Source organism: Triticum dicoccoides, chromosome 1B, assembly GCF_002162155.2.
Source record: "Triticum dicoccoides isolate Atlit2015 ecotype Zavitan chromosome 1B, WEW_v2.0, whole genome shotgun sequence".
Taxonomy (NCBI): Eukaryota; Viridiplantae; Streptophyta; class Magnoliopsida; order Poales; family Poaceae; genus Triticum; species Triticum dicoccoides.
In genome coordinates, this window is record NC_041381.1 from 386,810,450 (window position 1) to 386,831,574 (window position 21,125).

General features: G+C 42.5%; 1 protein-coding gene across 1 annotated transcript; it reads left to right on the forward strand.

Moving 5' to 3' along the window:
• The first annotated feature begins 5,721 nt into the window (after positions 1 to 5,721).
• Positions 5,722 to 10,495, forward strand: LOC119336901 (U1 small nuclear ribonucleoprotein 70 kDa-like). The gene is made up of 10 exons (XM_037608990.1): positions 5,722 to 5,884; positions 5,992 to 6,106; positions 6,255 to 6,334; positions 6,858 to 6,933; positions 7,021 to 7,085; positions 7,197 to 7,259; positions 8,807 to 8,888; positions 8,972 to 9,134; positions 9,440 to 9,508; positions 9,595 to 10,495. The coding sequence occupies exons 1-10, from the start codon at positions 5,786 to 5,788 to the stop codon at positions 10,226 to 10,228; spliced, it is 1,446 nt and encodes a 481-aa protein (XP_037464887.1). The 5' UTR covers positions 5,722 to 5,785; the 3' UTR covers positions 10,229 to 10,495.
• The last annotated feature ends 10,630 nt before the right edge of the window (positions 10,496 to 21,125 follow it).

Here is a 21,125-nt window from a genome sequence, read left to right on the forward strand (position 1 = left end):
AGTTGAAGTGGTAATAGTATGTCTTGGCGAACTGGAGCTCTTGAGTTTGATACCTACAGAACACGACATGTGCTATTATTGTTCTTTTCTTTCTTTATAAAATGCGGAAAAGGCAACTGTTTTGCCTGTTCCCTTTTCTTTCCTTTTTTCTATCTTGTGTTTTTCTCTTTCTTAAAGTGCGTGAACTATTGCAAAGGCAACCAAATTTTCCCAAAATCGGTGAACTTTTTTTCAAATTTGATGAACTTTTTTTAAATCGATGAACATTTTTTCCAAACTTGTCGTACTTTTTTCAAACTTGATGAACTTTTTGTACAATTCGATGAACTTTTTTCATTTTTGTGATTTTTCATCAAAATTGATATACTTTTTTTTAGGGATTTCGCAAAAATAACTTTTTTGAGAGGAGTTCGATCAAGAGAACGTACCTGTGCTGCGAATCGAGGGAGCGATGCTGTCCTTTTTTAATGGGTCGGCCCAATCGCTCATGCGTGTAGGCGCCAGCAACGAAATCGGGCGCCGAGAGCGCTGATGAGGGGGTCTCCTAATCTAGTCCCTACAGTGTTTCATGGGCTTTATGCATATTTTCTGCCGAGGTGAAATGATTACCTTGCAGTAGTACAAGGCACACCTGATCAGTTGCAGCCTTCAAGATTTGAATGTTGGAGATAGTATCTGAACTAGATTTTCCATTCCATAGCCGTCAAAACTTCAAGTAAGAAATGGAAATATTACCTTGGGTGTCTGGCTCAACGAACTAAGGAGCTGAGATAGTACCTTAGTGCTTGTTTATCAACCTGTGAAGAGTAAGAAGTTTCATGTGAAACTTACCATGCCCCTGTCGAAGTCCAGAAGATACACAAATTGTAAACTTGCTTAAAAAAGTTGTTAACATAACTAAGATGGCAAAAAGGGTATTTTTATTGGCAAAATTACTCTTCAACATCATATACATTAATACATGTTTGTTGATATGGCATTTGTTTCTTATACTGTGTAAGTGTGATCTTTTCGGTTATTTCCGACTCTATGAGCATGATGTTGTCGATTTTATGGTTGCAAAAATGCACGGTACCGTAATAATATTATTGCTATGACCCCATCAGACACTATTCCTTTTTTTCTTTCAAAAAGATCATACACTCTTCAGAATTAGGATGATATATGCCTCTCAATCTTAATGGTGTAGCAAAATGATCTTTTTGGTTTGTCCTCTAGATGTGTACTGCAGGTCTACAGCCAACTTTAAATCCAGCTCATAATGCTCACCAACCATATATGTCTTCTTTATAAATATACTTTCCAGTTCTCATATTGCTTCTACCTGGTTCAAGAAAACCCTTTTACCAAGGAGAGCCTCAATAGCCTGCAATACATGCCCCATAAGCATAAATGTGGAAATAATAGTGTATAGTCATGCGAATTTCACAACTTTTAATCGTCAAATTGAAAATAAATTACATACTAAAACTGGTGATAATAATGTCAGTCTAAATATGAACAGACTTGAGTGAGCCATAATTCAGAATAAAAAGCACCAAATGGAAACGGACCACCCCTCCCCGCCCTTTTTTTGGACAAAGCACTACACACGTAAAATATCAATTGGAGTAAACTAACATACTGAACTTCCTGAATAATGACAGCCTAATGACCGATTAACTAGTGAATATATAAGACAAGGTATACCACAATCAGCGACTATTGAATTGATCAACAGTTTGTAAAGAAAGGAGAGCTTATGTCAAAACAAGAGAGTGGTGGGCTACTAGCAGAGGGTTTTGGGGACCATCCTTGGCCACCGCTCAGTTTTCCATACTAAAACCTAGATTTTTGAGCTTTTGGCCCCATTAAAATTAGTAAATGTTGTCCCAAGGTAGACAAGTTCCTTTTTCGGCCTATGCTAGCACTTTGCTTTGAGCAATCGGCCCCTCCTAGCTTTGTTGTCATGCTCTGCCACCAGGTTTGGGAGGGAGGGGGGCGCTAACTACCAATTTACCTCTATTTAATTTTCAATTCAACTTGTTTGGATGGTCAAATAAGTGAGAGCAATGTTAACTGTATTTAATGATGTTCACTAAAATAGATGGAAGGTCCTGGTTCATGTAGGAGCTTGTATGGAAGAGGAGGGACTGAAAGAGTTCACCACATAACAACCAAACAGAGAGACTTGATTGGGAAGCAAAGAAGGATCTGGAACCAAGGCACATACGATCACAACTCCTATGCATCTGAACATTAGAAACACGCATGAACAAGTAGATAAACCAAGTTAAGAAATTGTTTTTCACACTACTGCAATACAATATAAACACCTGGGATAGACTATACGAACAAGCAGTAAAAAGAAATTTCCGCACATGCGGATATGAAAATTCCTCATGAGTTGCATTAGGAAATGCCTTTCGCTTCCGTTTCCCTTTTCCCCCGATGGAAAGTTTTCGTTGTATATACCTAATTGCACAAAAAGTGATGATAGAAGGGTATAACCAGGCAAGAAACTTTTATACTAAAATTCTAAAAGAATCGACTTAATCAGACATCTTCACACAGGCATCCAAAAGCATTTCAGAACACAAGTTAATAATATTGAACTGTCAATAGTTTTTGCTAGCAAAAGAGCCCGCGCGTTGCAACTGGTATAAAGGAATGCATTTCACTACGAAGGAAACATCACAGAGCTAATTGTAACGTTTTTTGGCAATATTGAATAATCTCATAATACCTATGCATATGCATCAATAACAACAACTCGAGCGGTGAAAGGTGGCATTTGTTTTAGTCATGGAACTCCATTTCATTTATGTTTCCATCATCAACGAAAATAAATATGGACAATCTCAAGATACTGTTTCCCAACCTGAAGACATCAGGATCCTGAGTTGGAGTTATCTGTATACAGGGCGAGATAATGATTCACAAACTGAAATGAGCCCCCCTAACAGAGTTCACACGTACTTCCATACAAAAGTGTTTTATGCTATATCATCAAAAACATGAGCATCACTACTCAGCGTGTTAAACAGTTGGATAGCATGATTGCTGTTCCTAATCTTATATGGTTAAGTATCGCATATGTCACATGATTGGGAAGAATACCAACTTTACCCATCAATTGCAAGAGACTGTAAGCATCGTCCATCTTGCTTGCTCTACAAAGGCCATTGAGCATCCAATTATAGATGTGCAAATCCGGCATCATCCCATTTTCTGCAAAATCCTGTACTATACTTAGAGCAAACTCAATTGTTTTCTTCTGTAGACATGTGCTTGCTCCTCTCTTTCCCCTTGTGCTAAAAGTTATTTGGAGCAGCAGTCTAAACAACATATACCTTGCTCCCTACAGTTGTGTAGCCAAAAATGGCCTAATGTCTCGATGATTTATAGTTCATCGAATGCCATTAACTAGTGCCCCATAGTAATCATGTCCGGTTCAACGTGGTTTTCCATCATCATTTCAACAAGATCTAAACCTAACCTTAGCTCTCCTTTCCTAAAGAACTGACTTATAAGCATTGTATAAATAACAGTTTGGGTTGCAAAACCTTCCTCCAGTATTCTTTCCAGATAATAGAGAGCCTTGCTTTTTTTTTGTGTTATTTAATCAACCCATTTATTAGGGCACCATAAGCATGGGAACCAGGTTGCAAACCTCGCTCTAGCATTTCAGCAAAGACACCGCAGGCGTCCTTTGTTTGCCCCATAACAAAATGTCCATAAGTGATGTGTTAACCTCATCAGGTATCAGTCCAGCCTTAATAATTTGGCGTAGAGTAAATTCTGCTTCTTTAAGGCGCCTCACTCTACAAAGGCATGTTATGATGGAAACATAACTGCCATAGAATGATCTAGCCTGTCATTGCCATACCGTCAATTAGACCACGCACACTGTCATCACCAATCTTACAGTATGTGGTTACCACAATTGAATTCATGGACATACCAGATCTGACACCTCTGCTATGCATAAAACTAATTAGTGTCCTAGCATCATCCTCGCGCTTTTGTCTACACAGACATTTCATCACAATGTTATATGTTAAGACTGCAGGTTTACAGTCATAAGCCACCAACTTGTCCAATAGATAGTACGACACATCCAGTCCACCCTCTGAGCACATGTCAATTATCATCATATTGGAAACATCATCAATAGGGAGAAGATTACTTCTCACCATCTCATTGAGAAGGCCCTTGGCCTCCTACTGCAAACTCATGTTTGAGCAACCACTGGCCTGGGAAGAAATTTCCAGTAGCCAGCCGCTACAATCCAACTTGGCAACATCTTTCAATGCTTTCCACACATAGAACCTTCAAGCCCTTGGGTAAGAACTTTGCTACTGAAATGAACATCACATGATAAGGGAAAACACCTCTCTCCAGTATCTTATCGAACATCTGCTCATCTTCTACAAAGTTTCTTTCCTTGCAAAGCGATGCTATCAGAATAGTGTAAGACCTCAAGTACAACGGCTAACCATTGCATAGAGTGCCATTGCAGCACCAACCCACTTGCTCTTGCAATACCACTGCATCATCACGCTGTACATCACCGGGCTTGGCTCATGCCCATGGGCCATGTTCTTCATCTGCTCATACAGCTCCCAACCATGGTCTGCATACCCATGCTCAGATAAACCACCGTTCAGTGTTGTATAAGCATATCCATCCAACCCGACAACTTCATCCACCCGCATCCTATGAAACACACCCAATGCCAGTTCCAGCCGCCCCTCGCGGCAGAAGGCCCTGACAAGCGCGGTGCCCGGCACGTCTCGTCTGTCTGAGGCGAGCGCCTTGCCTTGCAGTGCGCGAACCCAAGTGACTTAGAGCATAATTGGTTTGCTACCAATATTTGGCTTGCCAAATGTTGGCACTGCCAACTATTGGCAATACCGAGAATTGCCAACTATTGGCAACTTTATGTGAGAGAGGCAAAACAACTCGTAGCCAACCAAGTAGTTGCCAATATTTGGCACAATGCCAAACATTGGCATGCCAATTTTTGGCAGCAAACCAATTATGCTCTTAGACGCGAACCGGCGGTGTCAACCCCGAACCCTGCATTGCATCGAACAGGAAGCGGGCCTTGTCGATTGCGACATTTGAACAAAGCCCCGAAACGAAACTACTGGGCGGACGACGAGCACCAGCCGAACTATCACGATGCATGATTGAACGACCCTACCTGATGCATGGACGGCTTGATGTGTACGGTCGTCTGAAAATCATCCAACATATATCGTGTGTGTAGTAGCACTCGCCCCGGAACGAGGACGTGGAACTTTGGCACTGGCAGCGGCGCGGGAGCGCCCCTCCAGAGCACAAATAGGTCCGCCGCTTCGGAGTACATGGAAGCGGCGCTCATTGCACGGAGGAGGGCCGCACTGGAGGTGACCGAGGCGATGGAAGTAAGAGAGGAAACGAACTTGTGGCAGCTGGCGAAGAGGCGGAGCGACGAGTGTAGCATGCGGCGGGCATGGCCGAGAGGAAGCAAATTTGTGCGGAGTGCGGACTCCAGCAGCGGCGAGCACACGAGACGAGACCACCGGTGGAGGGAGAGGCAACCGACAGGGTCGTCCGCCCCACGAGTGTGGGTCCCACAGGTCAGGGTTGGGAAGCAGAAGCTGACATGTAGGCCGCTCACGACTACGGGTCCATCGAATCAGTGACGGAGCCGGCCCACGCCCACAGGCTCCGTTAAAAACTGACCAAACCCTCTCCCCACAATCCCTCGAACAATCTCCTCCGAGCTCGCGAATCAGCCGCCGCCGCCGCCGCCGCCATGGGCGACTACGGGAACGCGATGATGCGGAACCAGGATGCGGGCGTGCAGTCCCGCGTGAAGGCGCAGAGCCGCGCCAACCTCCTCCAGCTCAAGCTGGTAAGCCTTCGCCCCGCCCCCTCTAGACCTAACCCTAGCCTCTCGCCTTCTCCGTTCGATCCGTCTTTCTATCTGAGATTTGATTCTGTGTTGCGGTTTGGTGGCAGATCGGGCAGAGCCATCCGACGGGGCTGACGACGAACCTGCTGAAGCTGTTCGAGCCACGGCCCCCGCTCGAGCACAAGCCGCCGCTCGAGAAGCGCAAGTTGCCGGCTTACTCAGGTAATTCCCATCGGGCATCTTATCAATTTCAGTACTCCGTAATGAAATTGGGGGCCAACCCCTTAATTCAAAAAATCCCCATCGTGCAACTCTATTTGTGCTTGATGCCAGCGGCCCTGCTGATGGACTGTTTTTGATCGGTTTGCAGGGATGTCGCAATTTGTATCGCGGTTCGCAGAGCCTGGTGACCCGGAGTATGCTCCGCCTGTCCCCACGTGCGAGACTAGGGTATGTTTTTGGCCTTGTTGCTGCAGTTTGCGCTGAATCAGCGGGCATGGACATTCTGCGGCGGTATCGTTGTCCCAAGTTGTGTAGTCAGTAATCATATAGATATAGTACCTCTTGTGTGCAGGCATTCTGTAGTGGCACTGGTATCCTTCCCCCCAAGTTGTGTGCTCATGATCATATAGTACCTCGTGATGTGCAATTATGCCAGTAGGAGTTTGCAGGGTGGAGGGGGGGGGGGGTGGGTGGTACTTGGGCTTTTTAGTGCACCTGAAATAATCAAATAAAAAATAAATTACAGTGGTGAGCTCCCAGTAATTAAGTTGTCAATGCTGTCATGTGAATTTTGATAATAAGGCTTTCTAAACAGCATGGACTTTGTGATTGATCCAATGAAATAATGCGAAGTTAATTTCTTGCATGACTACATATAAATTAGCGAGCTATAGATTCAAATATTACTCAAGTTTTATACTTATTTATTGCTAGTCTATGTATATTTTAGTATTAAATTTTATGTAAATAGGCTGAAAAGAAGGATAGAATCCATCAACTTAAGCTTGAGGAAGGTGCAGCTAAGGTTGCTGAAGAGCTCCAGAAGTGTAAGTTGTTTCTGAAGCCACACTGCCCTTTTCGTGTTATATATATATGTACTACTAACATTGTTATTTTTAAACTATTTTATGTAGATGACCCACAAAATGACCCCAATGTCACTGGAGATCCATACAAAACACTCTTTATTGCACGACTTGTGAGTATTTTTACCCCATCATTCAAATTTTCTTAATTCCTGTGAAAACAGTGCAATCAATAAGTTTTGTTTTGTAACTTAATTGTCACTGAATTTGTGAAACTGTTGCAGGGCTATGAGACATCCGAGCAGAAGGTTAAAAGGGACTTTGAAGCTTATGGGCCTATTAAAAGGGTAAGTGTACATGGTAAATCCCAGTACAGGTGATGTTATTCCTCATTGGTAAGGTTTTCAGTTATTCTGGTTGCTAAACTATCGTCGGTGAAATCTGGGGAAAATTTGCTTTTGCTGCCTTATATAGCTTCTTGGCAGTTGCTGTCACAAAGTGCTACTTGGAAATGAGGTCATTCTGCATGTTCTCTTGTTGCTTTCCACCAAGTTGGGAACCTTTCATACCAAGATAGAAAGAACCTTCGAAACACAAAACATAATATAAAGCTGTTAGTTAGCTTTGTTCTGTTTAGTGTTTTTTCGGAAGTATAGCATGTGTTCTTTGGAACTTTTTCCAAAGAACGTTGAAAAACTATCTTTCCATGTTTTATTTCCTTCCTCTTTCTTGTTCTTAGCAAATTTAGTAATGCGAGCCGACATTATATTTTCTCTTTGCTGCGTATTGGTGTACGTTTTTTTGGGTAATATATCGAATAGGCATCTTTTAATTTTGGGGGTCATGATACCATTTCTCCCTGTGAGCCATAGATGTCCATATGGAAATCGATGCATTCCTTGGTAGATAATTAAACAGAGTTCAGACGAGGCAGCAATCAGTTTGGTATACTGTATGAATCCTTGGCAAGCCATTTAATCTGTGCACTGTTAGTAGAACATTTGAAGACTGTAAATTTCTCTGGTAAAAGAAATGTGCACGCAAAGGTAATTTTGATGCTTGATTTCTTGAGAAAAATCGTGAGGAACAGAGCAAACAATTTGCTTTTGCCATGGCACCACAAGGTAGTGTTGCTTTCATGATTGGTTCTTTCCTGCCCCACAAAATCTCCCATATTGATTAACTGGAGCTGACAAAGCATGAAGATTCTTACAATGGCAGAAGTGTAGATCACTTTTGTCTTAAAGAGCAGCTTATCTGCAGGCGATTTCTATGCCCTGAGACCTAATTGGCTAGGTCCACTGGTGAGTAGTATTTGTAGTTACTTTCCATGAGCTGTTATGGTACTAGCGCTGCTGCCAAGTTCTGCTTCTCATGGAGGAAACAACACAAAAGTATAATGCATATGGCATCTCTCAACTCCTAGAGTTGAAGAGTATTCCATTTCCATATGTGTAAGGAATACTTACCTACCCTGCACTATTATCACCTTGATTCATGTAATTGCTTTGGCTATTTTGTTTTCTTCGCCACAAAGGTTGAACAAATTATAAGCAACAACGGTGAGGGCAACTTGGTATAGTATTTAGTCTCTGCAGTACATTTTTTCCCTTTGTTAAGCAAGTTCCCTGGTAAGGGGGTGTGGGATGTATTTTCCAACGTGCGCGAATCGGCGAGACTTCATGTTCATGTGTGCTGGATTTCAATCCTTATGCGGAAGCTCTACATATGCAAGGTTAGCACGGCTAGTTAGGCTAGTGCCTTCCTGTCGTGCAACAATGAAATATGTTTTTAGCAACAAACTAGTGTATGTATTGATAGCCAGTAGTATTTCTTAATTTGAATGCAGGTTCATTTCTAAAAAATCTTTAATTACTGTTTTTGAGCTTTGCAGGTACGGCTCATTACTGACAAGGTAACAAATAAACCTAGAGGATATGCATTTGTAGAGTATGCGCACACTCGGGACATGAAAAGTAAGTTCATTGGTCATTCAAACTCAATGTAGGCTTGCATGGCTTGTTGATGCCTGACCCATTTCATGCTTTGTTGTCACCAGGTGCTTATAAGCAAGCTGATGGGAGAAAAGTGGATAACAAAAGGGTGCTTGTTGACGTAGAGCGTGGTAGAACTGTTCCAAATTGGCGTCCTAGGAGATTGGGTGGTGGACTTGGATCAAGCAGGATTGGTGGTGAAGATGCTGCCCAGAAGCATTCTGCTAGGTAAGAATACTTAATTTTCTTGTTACTGCATTTCTCTACTGTCTGATATACCTTTATATGTATTAATGGTCTGTAATGAGTTTGACATTGTTCATCCACACTGATGTTTGATACTGCATTATTGTTGATATATCAGGGTATAACACGGTATTAACATGCGTATGATAATAACCTTGGTTCTGTTTCTGTGTATAGCTGGTGGTGCAGAACGTTTTGGGGGGCTTTAGGGTATTATGGATGTTGTCCGTATGTTACATGATGTAATTAGTATCTTGTGCTAATATGTTTTGGTTACCACTTATCAGAGAGCAACAGAACGCTGCTGGGCGACCCAGATCAGAAGAGCCTAGGAGGGATGATCGTCCTGCAGATCGGTAAGCATTTTATATCCTTATATATTGCTCACTGTTACCTTGATGATTATATTATTTGCTTCAGTGACATAATACTTTTGCTGCAGGGATCGTGAGAAATCTCGTGATAGGGTACGGGAAAGAGATCGTGACGAGAAAACTCGTGAACGCTCGCATGACAGGACCCGTGATCGTGATCCAAGGGAAGATAGACACCACCATAGAGATCGTGAGAGAACTCGTGATAGGGACCGAGAACGGGACCAGGAGAGAGACCGTGGGCGTGACCGGCGGGATAGGGATAGGCACAAGGATCATGGCCGGGATAGAGACCAGGATAGAGACAGGAAACGTGAGCGCTCTCATGGCAGGGGTAGAGACCGTGACAGAGATTACGAGCGTGCAAGTCACGAACAGGACCCTGGCAGGGACCGAGATTACAAGCGTGCGCGCCATGAACATGATCGTGGTCATTTGCAGGAGAGTGAGGCTGATTATGGTAATGGTGAGCTTGGCTATAACCAGCATGAGCACCACAGAAGTCATGAACAGTATGGTTATGGCCTAGATGGACATGAGCGCTCAAAGCGACATGAGCATTACCGGGATGATCCACACAGTAAAATGGCAACCAACCATCAGGGGCAACCTGAAAATGCAGAACCTGCAGTCCCTGAGGAAGGGGAGGCATATGAAGAAGGGGACTACCAGCATATCCAAGTGGGTGAATACAGGAACTAAAACTTGATAGTTGTGGTAAGGCTTTGTTAACGCAGTAATATTCGTATCATTTCAGCTGTTCCCAGTGGTTCTCTCGCCTTTTTCTTGTTGGCACTTCCAGTCTTATCCTACTTATTTTTGGTGTGTTTGTTTGTTGTATGCTATTTGTAATAATTTGCTGGATAATGCTTGTGGTTTGCGTTCACTTGTTAGTGATGTTCTATGTAATTTTGAAGCCAATGGCCAATCAATGTGAACTTGTTACTTGCCTAATGTGGATTAAGTTTATGCATTTTTGTGGGTTTCGACAGTTCCTGTAGATGCAAGCGTAACATGGGCGTGGTTGCTGGTTATAAAGTGGACTGTGGATCAAGTTAATCATTTCTTTTACTTTGTTTCTCATTTCCTTGTAAATGATTTTGTTGATCATCTGAGGAATGAAGTTTTTGCTGTTGAAAAAAAGGCTATGGACTTTTACTATACTAAATGTTCTTTTTTTTTGCTGTTGCGTTTTTGCAGTTTGCTCCTGTAAACATTGTAAATAATTACAGGCCTCTGAGAAGTCAGAGGCCTTGAAATGGCAAACGGAGCTTAGAGCATCTGCAACTCCTTTTGAATCCTATAATAGGCTAAGCAGTGTAGCCTGATTTCTCTACTGTTTTGCTGAACTTGCCTTTTGGGGCCTTTAGGGGGAACTTGTCAAGCCTTTGGGCCTTCGCTGTTTTTTTTTTGAAGAAAATGGTAGTAGTTGTAGCCCGATTTCTATGGTTTTGCTGAACTTCAAGCCTTTGGGGCCATTTAGGGAATTTTGATGGATGGTGGCACTAAGAGCACAAAATTGTGGTTGGAGTAAATTTTGGGGCACAAAAATGTGGTTTTTAAGGTACTCCCTCCGTCATAATTTAGAAGGCACAGTTAAATTTACGTGCGTTTCCACAATAGACAAGGTTTAGGGCGCATTGCATTTATTTCTAGTAGCTAAGCAATATTCCGATATACTATTCTTATATGTATGTGTAGTGCGAATGCTATTTTTTAATCCATCTCACAACTAATAGATAACCACTAGGTCCCAGAGAATTTCCAAGTGCGTCTTCTAAACCGTGACGGAGGGAGTATAGGAAAATGTACATCTCCAACACAGCCCGAAAATTGGTGCCCCAAAATGCGCTGTTAGAGCAATGTAAACACAAATAACCGTTTTCTCGTGGTCCTACGTGATCCTCCGCAACAAGCAAAGTTTTTATATTTGTAGCATTAATTGTTGCATTTCAGGGCTGTTTCACAAATAGAACAACATTTGGATCTCCTTTTTGGCTCGAAAAGTGGGAAACCATGACTACTGGGTACTTTGGGCCCTTCGAACTAAGTTATTTATAATGAGGGATTTATGGGTTTCTCCTGCTAATTACTTCAAATCATGAACAGAGGAAAACAAGTGCCTGCGATCCGTTATCTGTGGTCTCTGAGCTTGATTGCACATCTTTTCGCTTGAGACCTTCTCTTGTGCTTGGCCATCCGAGGAAAGATGTCTTACGAGGTGGTTAGACAACATACGTAATTTTCAGGATTGTGTGTGTGTGTGTGCGCTCTTGTTCTTAAGGAAATGTGCAAATCACCCAATCATATTAGGATGGATCCAATGGGTGTGATTTGGCTGTATTGATCTCTTTTACCCATGCTATAAGAAGGGCGCCATGGAAGAGTTTGGGGGGTCCAAAGCCACACCTACTTTCTCCCATAGGAATATAGGTCAGGAGCTGCCGGCAGGGTGCTACATTCAATCTGACTGATGGCTCAAGATAAGTGAAAGTGCAACTAATCCGCTAAAGATAAGTGAAAGTGCAACTAATCCATGAGTGTTTTTAGTAATTCATAATAACATATATGTCAGTGAACTAATGCTTATTCAAGATAGATTTCAGAAAAGTTTAATGATTGACATGGCAAGGACATGTGGACCCCTCAAAATACTAAGCACATGGATTGGCAAAGCTTCCACACTTTATATTTTTGGTTAAGTTATCCAAGATCACATTGAGTTTATAGGAAAGTCAATACTATTAAAAGGGGATGCGGTTTTGATCATGACTCAAACTCAATTGCTAAGTACTTGATGATGTTGCTTCAAAAAACCCTCTACCACTTTCTCCAAATCATATATGTCCAAAACCCTAAATAGCCAACTCGGTGCCATCAAAAACATCTACTCCGGACCCACCAAGTTGATCCTATACACTGCCAGAGCCAAACCCTAGAATTTTGGTCTCACCAAGATTGCGATCGGTCTCACCAAGTTGCAGTGACCAAGTTTCTGTAAGCCAGTTCGTTCACTTCGCAATCATCGAGTTGAACTGACAGGAACTACCGAAACCAAGTCTTGCCTAGGTCATCGCATTTCGGTCTATCCGAGATTTCCACTTCGGTGCCACCAAAAATCCCAACATTCATATCTTTTACACAGGTTGGTCTCACCGAGTTTTTGGATCGGTGTCACCGAGTTTAGTCAAAAGTGTGTAACGGTTGAATTTTCGGTGAAGGCTATAAATACCCCTGCACCGCCTCCTACTCTCTAAGAGAGCCATCCGAACGTATCTACACTTTCACCATTGATTTTTCGAGAGAGAACGCCCTACTCACGTGTTGAGATCAAGAGATTCCAATCCAATCATTTGAACCTTGATTTCTAGCCTCCTCAAGTTGCTTTCCACTCCAATCCTTCTCCTACCCAAGCCAAATCTATGAGAGAGTGATTAAGTGTTGTGGAGACTATCATTTGAAGTACAAGAGCAAGGCGTTCATTGTCAACACCACCATCTATTACCTTTTGGAGAGTGATGTCTCATAGGTTGGTTAGGTGTCACTTGGGAGCCTCCAAGATCTTGTGGAGTTAAACCAAGGAGTTTGTAAGGGCAAGGAGATCGCCTTCTTCATGAAAATCTACCCCGAGTGAGGTGTAAGTGCATCAAGTGCCCCCTTAGTGGTTTTGGAGTACTGAAGACAAATAGGTTGAGGGACTAACGTGTTTGTGAGTGTACACAGGAGATGTAGTCCCTGAAGATTTGGTTTGACCCATGGAAGACGACCCCTAAAAATGGATTTCTTCAAGTGAAGAATTTGGTGATGAAATTGGTACGACCTTTGAGGAAATTGATGTGAAGACTTGAAGCTTGGAGACTTTTGTTTTTGTAGTTTCTTTCTTCTTATTTTGAGTCATAGGAAAAACCGTACTGTTAAAGGGGGTCTAGGTGAATCATAGTTCACATTTTGAAAGTGATGCTCAAACCTATACATACACAAGCCGTTTCAAGTGAAGCCTTTGGAAATCTCTGGAACAGCTGATGCATTTTCTAGCAACAGTGACAAAGTTCATCTGGTCGTTGATGAATTTGGCCAGGCTGAGGAGTTAGGATTTCGCCAGTGTGGTCTGCCTAAAAGTGAGGAAATTGAGTGCCCCGATAAATTTTAGAGTTCAAATTTTGACCGTTGCTACGTCACGGGCCATCTGTCGAGTGGATTCTTATCCTGATAACGGTCATATCAGAGAAGGGCATTTATGAAAATTCATGTTGAGTTGCCCCTGGCTATAAATAGCCGCCCCCACAACCACTTGTTGGTTGGCTGCTCAAAGAGAACTTGACACTTGTCATTTGAGAGGAACCCATCCTCTGACGACTTTGAGAGAATCCTAAGTGAGGAAAAACCCAGACCCAAAGTGATTGAGCATCACTTAAGAGATTGATCGGTGTGATCCGACGCCTTTTACCTTTGAAGACTGTCATTCTTCCAGATGGTTAGGAGTCATGTTCTGAGCACCCATGAGTCATTCTGTTGTGCCAGTGAACAAGTTTGTGATGGTTTTGGAAGTCTACCTTGAAGACTTACCACGAGTGATTGGGCGAGGTCTAAGTGACCTTAGCTCAAGAGGAATACAGTGACGACTGTGTGTCCTCTGAGTTCGTCTCAACCGCCTCAACCAGACGTACAGTTGATACAACAACTAGAACTGGTCTACCGAATCATCGTGTCTTCATCGAGCCAACTTGGTTTCAAATTCCTCACCCTTCCTTTATATTATTCCACCGATGAAGAATTTGTGATCTACTTTCTGAAGAACTTGAACTGAAGACTTTCATCATGTTGTATTTTATTTCTTCATTTCATCTTCCTCATGCTTGTATGCCTATATGATTGCATGTTCTTCATCTGTATGTATCTTGTATGCATGATTTTCATTTCTGTGATGATTTAGTTCCCTCGTGTTTCTGTTTCTTCACTTTAATCTTCGTCAAATTCTTCAGAGTTTGACGAATTTCTAAAAATCTCCCATTCACCCCCTCTGGGAGTAAACCCGCGCTTTCAATTGCTATCAAAGCAAGGTACTCTCTTATTCTGTGTGATTTTGGTTTAACCACCTGGAGTTTTAGTTATGTCGACCGCATGTATGATCAAGGTCTCCGCTACGTGCCCCATCTTCGATGGCACAAACTATTCTTACTGGAAGAACAAGATGCGCATGCATCTTGAGGCAATTGACAACAATCTCTAGTTCGTTGTTGAGAATGGCGTCCCACCTGTTGGCCCTAGCATCAGCGCTGCAGATGTGAAGAGATTCAAGCAACTCAATTGTTTAGCGAAGCACATCATATGTGGACATCTCAACAAAGGACAGTATGGTAGAGTGAGTGCACTGGAAACATCAAAGTTTATCTGGGATAGGCTCTCCAAAGTCAATGAGGGAATTTCCACTCAATGTGACTCTCAAGTTGATGTGCTTCACAATCTCTTCAACCCCTTCAAGAGGCTCGACAATGAAAATTTTCAGCAAACCTTCGATCGCCTCACTAATATTTCCAATGAGCTACATGCTCTCGGTGCTACTGACATTACTGACCACGAGGTGGTGAAGAAATTGATGAGGTCTCTTGACAACTCCTTTGACATCTCGGCCCGGATGATTCAAGAGCGTCTTGATTACAAGTCACTTGATCTCGCTATTATTATTGAGAGGCTCAGCACTCATGAATTTCAGCAAGCTGAGAAGAGAGATATGTATGGTCCCAGCTATGGACGACCCCGTACTCTAAAGGCAAAAGCTAAAGCTAAGGTAATTTCTTCATCTGAAGAAGAAGAGTCGGAATGCAATACTGATAGCGCCGAGGAAACTGGCAAATAACTGGCCATGCTTGTGAGGAAGTTCCAGAAGTTTACCAAGAGGAATCTCTTTGGAATGTCTTCAAAGTATTGACATACAATTCTTTGATGCTTTGCAACCCAAGAATTTCTGTATCAAGTTGTGAGAGTAAAATATGGTGTCTAGACAAAGCATCGGGAACAACATTATCTTTTCCTTTCTTGTACTTGGCAATATAGGGAAAAGATTCTATGAATTCACTCCATTTTGCATGTCTACAGTTCAATTTTTGTTGACCCCTAAGGTGCTTTAATGATTCATGGTTGGAATGTGCAAATTCTTTAGGCCACAAATAATGTTGCCATGTTTCCAAATATCTCACAAGTGCATATAATTCTTTGTCATAAACTGAGTAATTTAGAGTTGGACCACTTAGCTTCTCATTAAACTATGCAATAGGCCTACTTTCTTGCATTAGTACGCCTCCAATACCAACACCACTTGCATCACATTCAATTTCAAAAGTCTTACCAAAGTTGGGTAGTGCAAGCAATGGTGCAGATGTCAATTTTTCATTCAACTCTGGGAAGGCCTTCTCTTGTGCGTTTCCCCACTTGAAGGGAACATCTTTCTTGGTTAGCTCATTCATTGGGGCACCAATGGTGCTGGAGTCCTTCACAAACCGACGGTAGAAACCAGCAAGGCCAAGAAAGCTTCATACTTGGCTTACATTTTATGGAGGCATCCACTCATGGATGACTTTGACCTTCTCTTCATCTACCTCCACACCTTTACCTGAAACAACAAAGCCAAGAAACACAATTTTGTCTATGCAAAATGTGCACTTTTCCTTGTTAGCATATAATCTCTCCTCTCTTAGGACAACAAGCACACACCGGATGTGTTCAACATGTTCATTCAAAGTTTTGCTATAAATCAGGATGTCATCAAAGTAAACAACCACAAACTTGCCAATGAACATTATAAGCAGATGATTCATTAATCTCATGAAGCTACTAGGTGCATTTGTCAATCGAAATGGCATAATAACCACTCATAAAAACCAGACTTTGTTTCGAAACAATTCCATTCATCACCCTCTCTCATTCTAATTTGGTGGTAGCCACTTCACAAGTCAATTTTAGAAAAGATGGTGGCACCACTAAGTTCATCAAGCATATTATCAAGCCTAGGTATGGGGTGCTTATACCTCACGATGATGTTGTTAATAGGCCTACAATCACAACACATTCGGGAAGATTCATCTCTTTTTGGTACTAAAAGAATGGGTACAACACAAGGAGAGAGACTTTCCCTTACATAACCTTTGTTTAGTAGGCCTTCAACTTGTCGCTGAATCTCCTTGGTTTCCTCCGGGTTCGTGAAGTATGGTGGTCGGTTCGGCAATGGAGCTCATGGAACCAAATCAATTTGGTGTTCAATACCTCTTTGTGGTGGCAGCCCTCGTGGTATTTCCTCAGGGAACACATCTTCATACCCCTGCAAAATTTCAAGAACAACACTAGGAGTGGTAGAGGATGATTCGTTAGTAGAAAGAAAGTTGTCCTTGTACAAAAGTACAAAGAACACGTAATTGGGTTCTCTCAACTCTCTCATGTCCCTTTTCCTAGCCATCATAACTAATCCCTGTTTTCCCATGTCTTGGTCAATTTAAGCTGTGGGGTTTTATTTGGCTTTGGATTCTCTCACTCACTATGCTGGTGGATGTCACTCAAGTGTTTCTAGCTCACTCTCTCTCTTTCTTTTTCAGATCATCCATCAATATTTCTTCAGGTGTCTAAGGGAGCAAAGATATGCGCTCTCCCTCGTATTGGAACGATAGACGATTAGCACGACCGCTGATTTGCACATCACGATCATACAACCAAGGTCTTCCCAACATCAATTGGCATGCTTGCATTGGCACCACATCACATTCCACTTGATCTCGGTACTTCCTAGTGGAAAACCGAATGGTGACTATGCTGCTTACTCGAAGTGTACCACAATCATTGAGCCATTGCATCTTATATGGACTTGGATGCCTTCTTTGTTTCAGTCCCAATTTCTCTACTCAATCTGAACTTGCAATGTTGTTGCAGCTGCCATTGCCAATGATAATTCTGCAAACCTTGTCCTTGATGGTGCCACGGGTGTGAAAAATATTATGGCACTGCCCTTTATCTTCTCTAGCCGCATTGACACTAAGCGCATGACAGGAAACAAGGCAATCTCCGATGTCGGCTTGAATATCACAACCACTCTTCTCGCTTTCTTCATCCTCAGATCATCTGGTGCTCCACTATCTTCATGTTCACTCTCAGATTCCCGTTCACCTTATTCATTGATAAATAGAACTCTCTTGTTTCGACATTCAGAAGAAATGTGACCATGCCCTTTGCACTGCCAACACTCAATATCTCGTCTTTGAGATGATGGTACAACTTTGGGTTTAGAAGTACTTCCAGTAGTAGAGGGATCATGCTTGTCAACATTCCTAGGAGCCGGTGATGATGCCGCTGTTCGCTGGGTGGTAGTAGGGTGTGAAGTATGCTAAAACTGAGAACCACCATGAGACACACTTGGCTGCAACGTTTTCCATGGTGCGGTGGTGCGGTTATGAGATATTCGTCCATGACCACTCCGCTGCACCTTCCTCTCCGTGCGCTTTGCTTGCTCCAGAATATCTTGTAGAGTGTCAACATATCCACAAAATTAGAAAATTCATTGTTGAGACCATGCAGAAATATCACCATCTTTGACTCCTCAGCTTCATGAATACGAGTACGAACAAGCAGTAATTCCATCTCTTTATAGTACTCATCCACCGTGCACGTACCTTGGCTGAGGTGCTGCAATTTGTTGCGGAGATCTCTTTGATATTGTGAAGGAACAAACCTTCGCCTCATGGCTTGTTTCATCTCTTCCCAAGTGTCAACGTGGTCACGGCCTAGCAGCAACTGATTTTCTTGTAGTTGATTCCACCAAGTGAGTGCATAACTAGAAAACTCAACACAAGCAAGATTTACTCTCTTTGGATCAACAAGGTTATGGATACGAAAAATCTGATCACACTTTTCTCCCTAGTAAAAATATGCATCAGGGTCTTCCTTTCCTATGAACTTGGGGACGTGCAACTTGATTCTTGCCATGTCATCTCGACCATCTCGATCACAACGTTCTACACGACGCCCATCTTCAGCAACACGACGGTATGGGACACCATCATAATCATCAAAATCATCTCCATGACCACGAGCAATACGCTCATGAGGGTCATAGTAGTGCCCACGAGGACCATGGCCCTGCCCTCGAAGTTGTCCTCCTCGCTGCCCCTCCATGAGCAGCAGCACCACACCCATGAGCAGCAGCCACATGTCCACCATAGCTGTTGTTATCATCCTCAAGGCACCGTCAACAGCAGCATGCACGGAATTCTCATCGCCAATTTTCGCAAGTGGATCAATAGGGCATTTTCGGTGTCGAACCCTATCACCACCTGCTGGAGGATGCTCACGAAGCATCCTTTCCATGGCTTGGAGTAAGTTGTTCTCGAGTCGCTGCAGCTCGACACATGTGACCGAGGCATCTTCTTCCCCATGGTTTTCTCCATGAACACTTGATCTAGATCCTGCCATGTTAGTAAGACCAAAAGTGGAATAGGATAATTTTGTGGAATTACACAACCTCACCTCTTACTCACCAAAGTTCTTATGAGTTCACATCACATTGTGCTTCTCCCGGATGTGTTAAAGCGATTGAAAGATAGGGATCAAAGAACTAGCTTCGGTTTTCAATGGAGCTCAGTGGGGTAAACAAAAAGGGGGTTGTGCTGAAATCAAGTTGATGCAAACCAAGAAAATATGGGGATAGATCTGCTGCACCTTTGCACCAAGATTAAAAATACACAACACACAAGCTTCTGAAATTTTTCTACCAAGCTGAAACTTTTGGATCTTACACAACACTTTCTTTTTCTCTCTTGATTTTTTCTGCCACTCTTTTCTTCCTCTCTTTGATTTTTTGCCACTTTTTTCCCTCTCTTTTTCCAAGGCACAACAACCAAATATGAAAACAACTATGAAGACGAACTTGGTGCAGATCTAAAAGATGAAGAACATGCAAGGTATGCAACGACAAGATCTCAGCACCAACAAGGCTTGGATTTATTTTTGGCGGGGCTTTGGACTTCGAACTTATAAAATATAGCATGAAAAACACTCGATCTAAAGGGATGATAGCAAGATAAACTTGAATAACAGATCCTACCGTGTCAACAAAGGCTCTAATACCAGATGATAGGTGGGAACCCGATAAACTTGAATAACAAATCCTACCGTGTCAATGAAGGCTCTGATACCAAATGATAGGTGGGAACCCAATGAACGAGTTCATGCCCGAGGGTGGCCCAATCTTCATGTCGTAGGATTGAATCGGGAGGGATAACTATCTGTAAGCAGTCGGGATAACTAGCATTATACCCGCCAAGGTTGGATGCAACCCGTAAGTTGGGGATGGGTGATCGGAGCTACAAGAACTCCAACCCGTTGTCCGAGCAATCTTAGAACCACAAACCGAGACTAAACCACACAAAATGGCCAGAACTATAGAGCACGAATTGGGGGGAACCAGAGGCTCCTTCTCGCTAATCCAGATGAACTCACAAGAGCAAAGTTAGCTCAGATCTCTCTAGAAGTCTTGCTGCATAAGCTTGTACCTGAATGGTTTGACAAAAGGTTCCGAAGAGGAAGGGGGAGATGGGGTTTTATAGCAGGGACAACCCACATTAGCTAGGTGTGAAAATGGTTTCAAAAGTAAGCAGGTTTGCATGGCTTCCTTGGGGGAATAAGAAGTCAACTTTGGGAGTTGTTGGAGAGTTCCTCGGAAATTCGCAAAGCCTTGACAGCCTAGACACCTTATACAAGAATGACCAGAGCTTTTGACTCACGATTCCAAATGATGTGAGGTCTTTTCATTGGAAAGAAAATTTGATATAGCTTTTGGTGATGTACCCCTATGGCCCCGTATCTCCACCACATGGGTGTGGCACAATGAAACATCAGAGGAAAAAACTGATAGCATCAACTTCACTTGAAACTTGTTCCTCCAAACCGGTTGCTTCAAGTGCTCATAGGTTGTTGGATTCTTCCATGTGATACCTAAGTTCAACCAAAAACAATGGGGATGAAAGCATAGTTGCGTCATCAAGGTTACCTGGTAGACTTAAGTTAGCATTCACCTAGTCACTTATTAGTCTAGTGTGACTTCTTGTGATTCGACCTATAATTGTTGGAGTTTTGTCGATGGTTCTGGTGTCCTCATCACTTCCTAGCAAAAAATTACTAGGGGTATTGAATTGTAGTGGATTCAGTTCACTTATCGACATTCATGAGTGACAAACAACTCAGAACATGGGGAAAACCTATAATTGGCGAGAAGCAATACTTGATGAAGAACTCATAAGAAGTAATGCAGTTATGTAATATTCTCGAGATACCAAAGGGGTAATACTCGAAGGTAGATCATAATATAAGTTGAACTTTGTCTTTGACTTGCGACAAAAGATACTTTAACCTTGTCGAAAAATAGATGAGGCACTGGAATGGATTTCTTTCAGATATATTGAATAAGGTCAGCTTGGTCGAAACCATAACTGCACGGGATCATATTTAATGATACCAGAAGGATTAGTCGAATGATTAAATATTTTACAAGAAGCTTCTATCACGGTCTACATCGTTTCCATGGGCATGAACACAAAAGGTCAACTCCCACTTCTTCAAC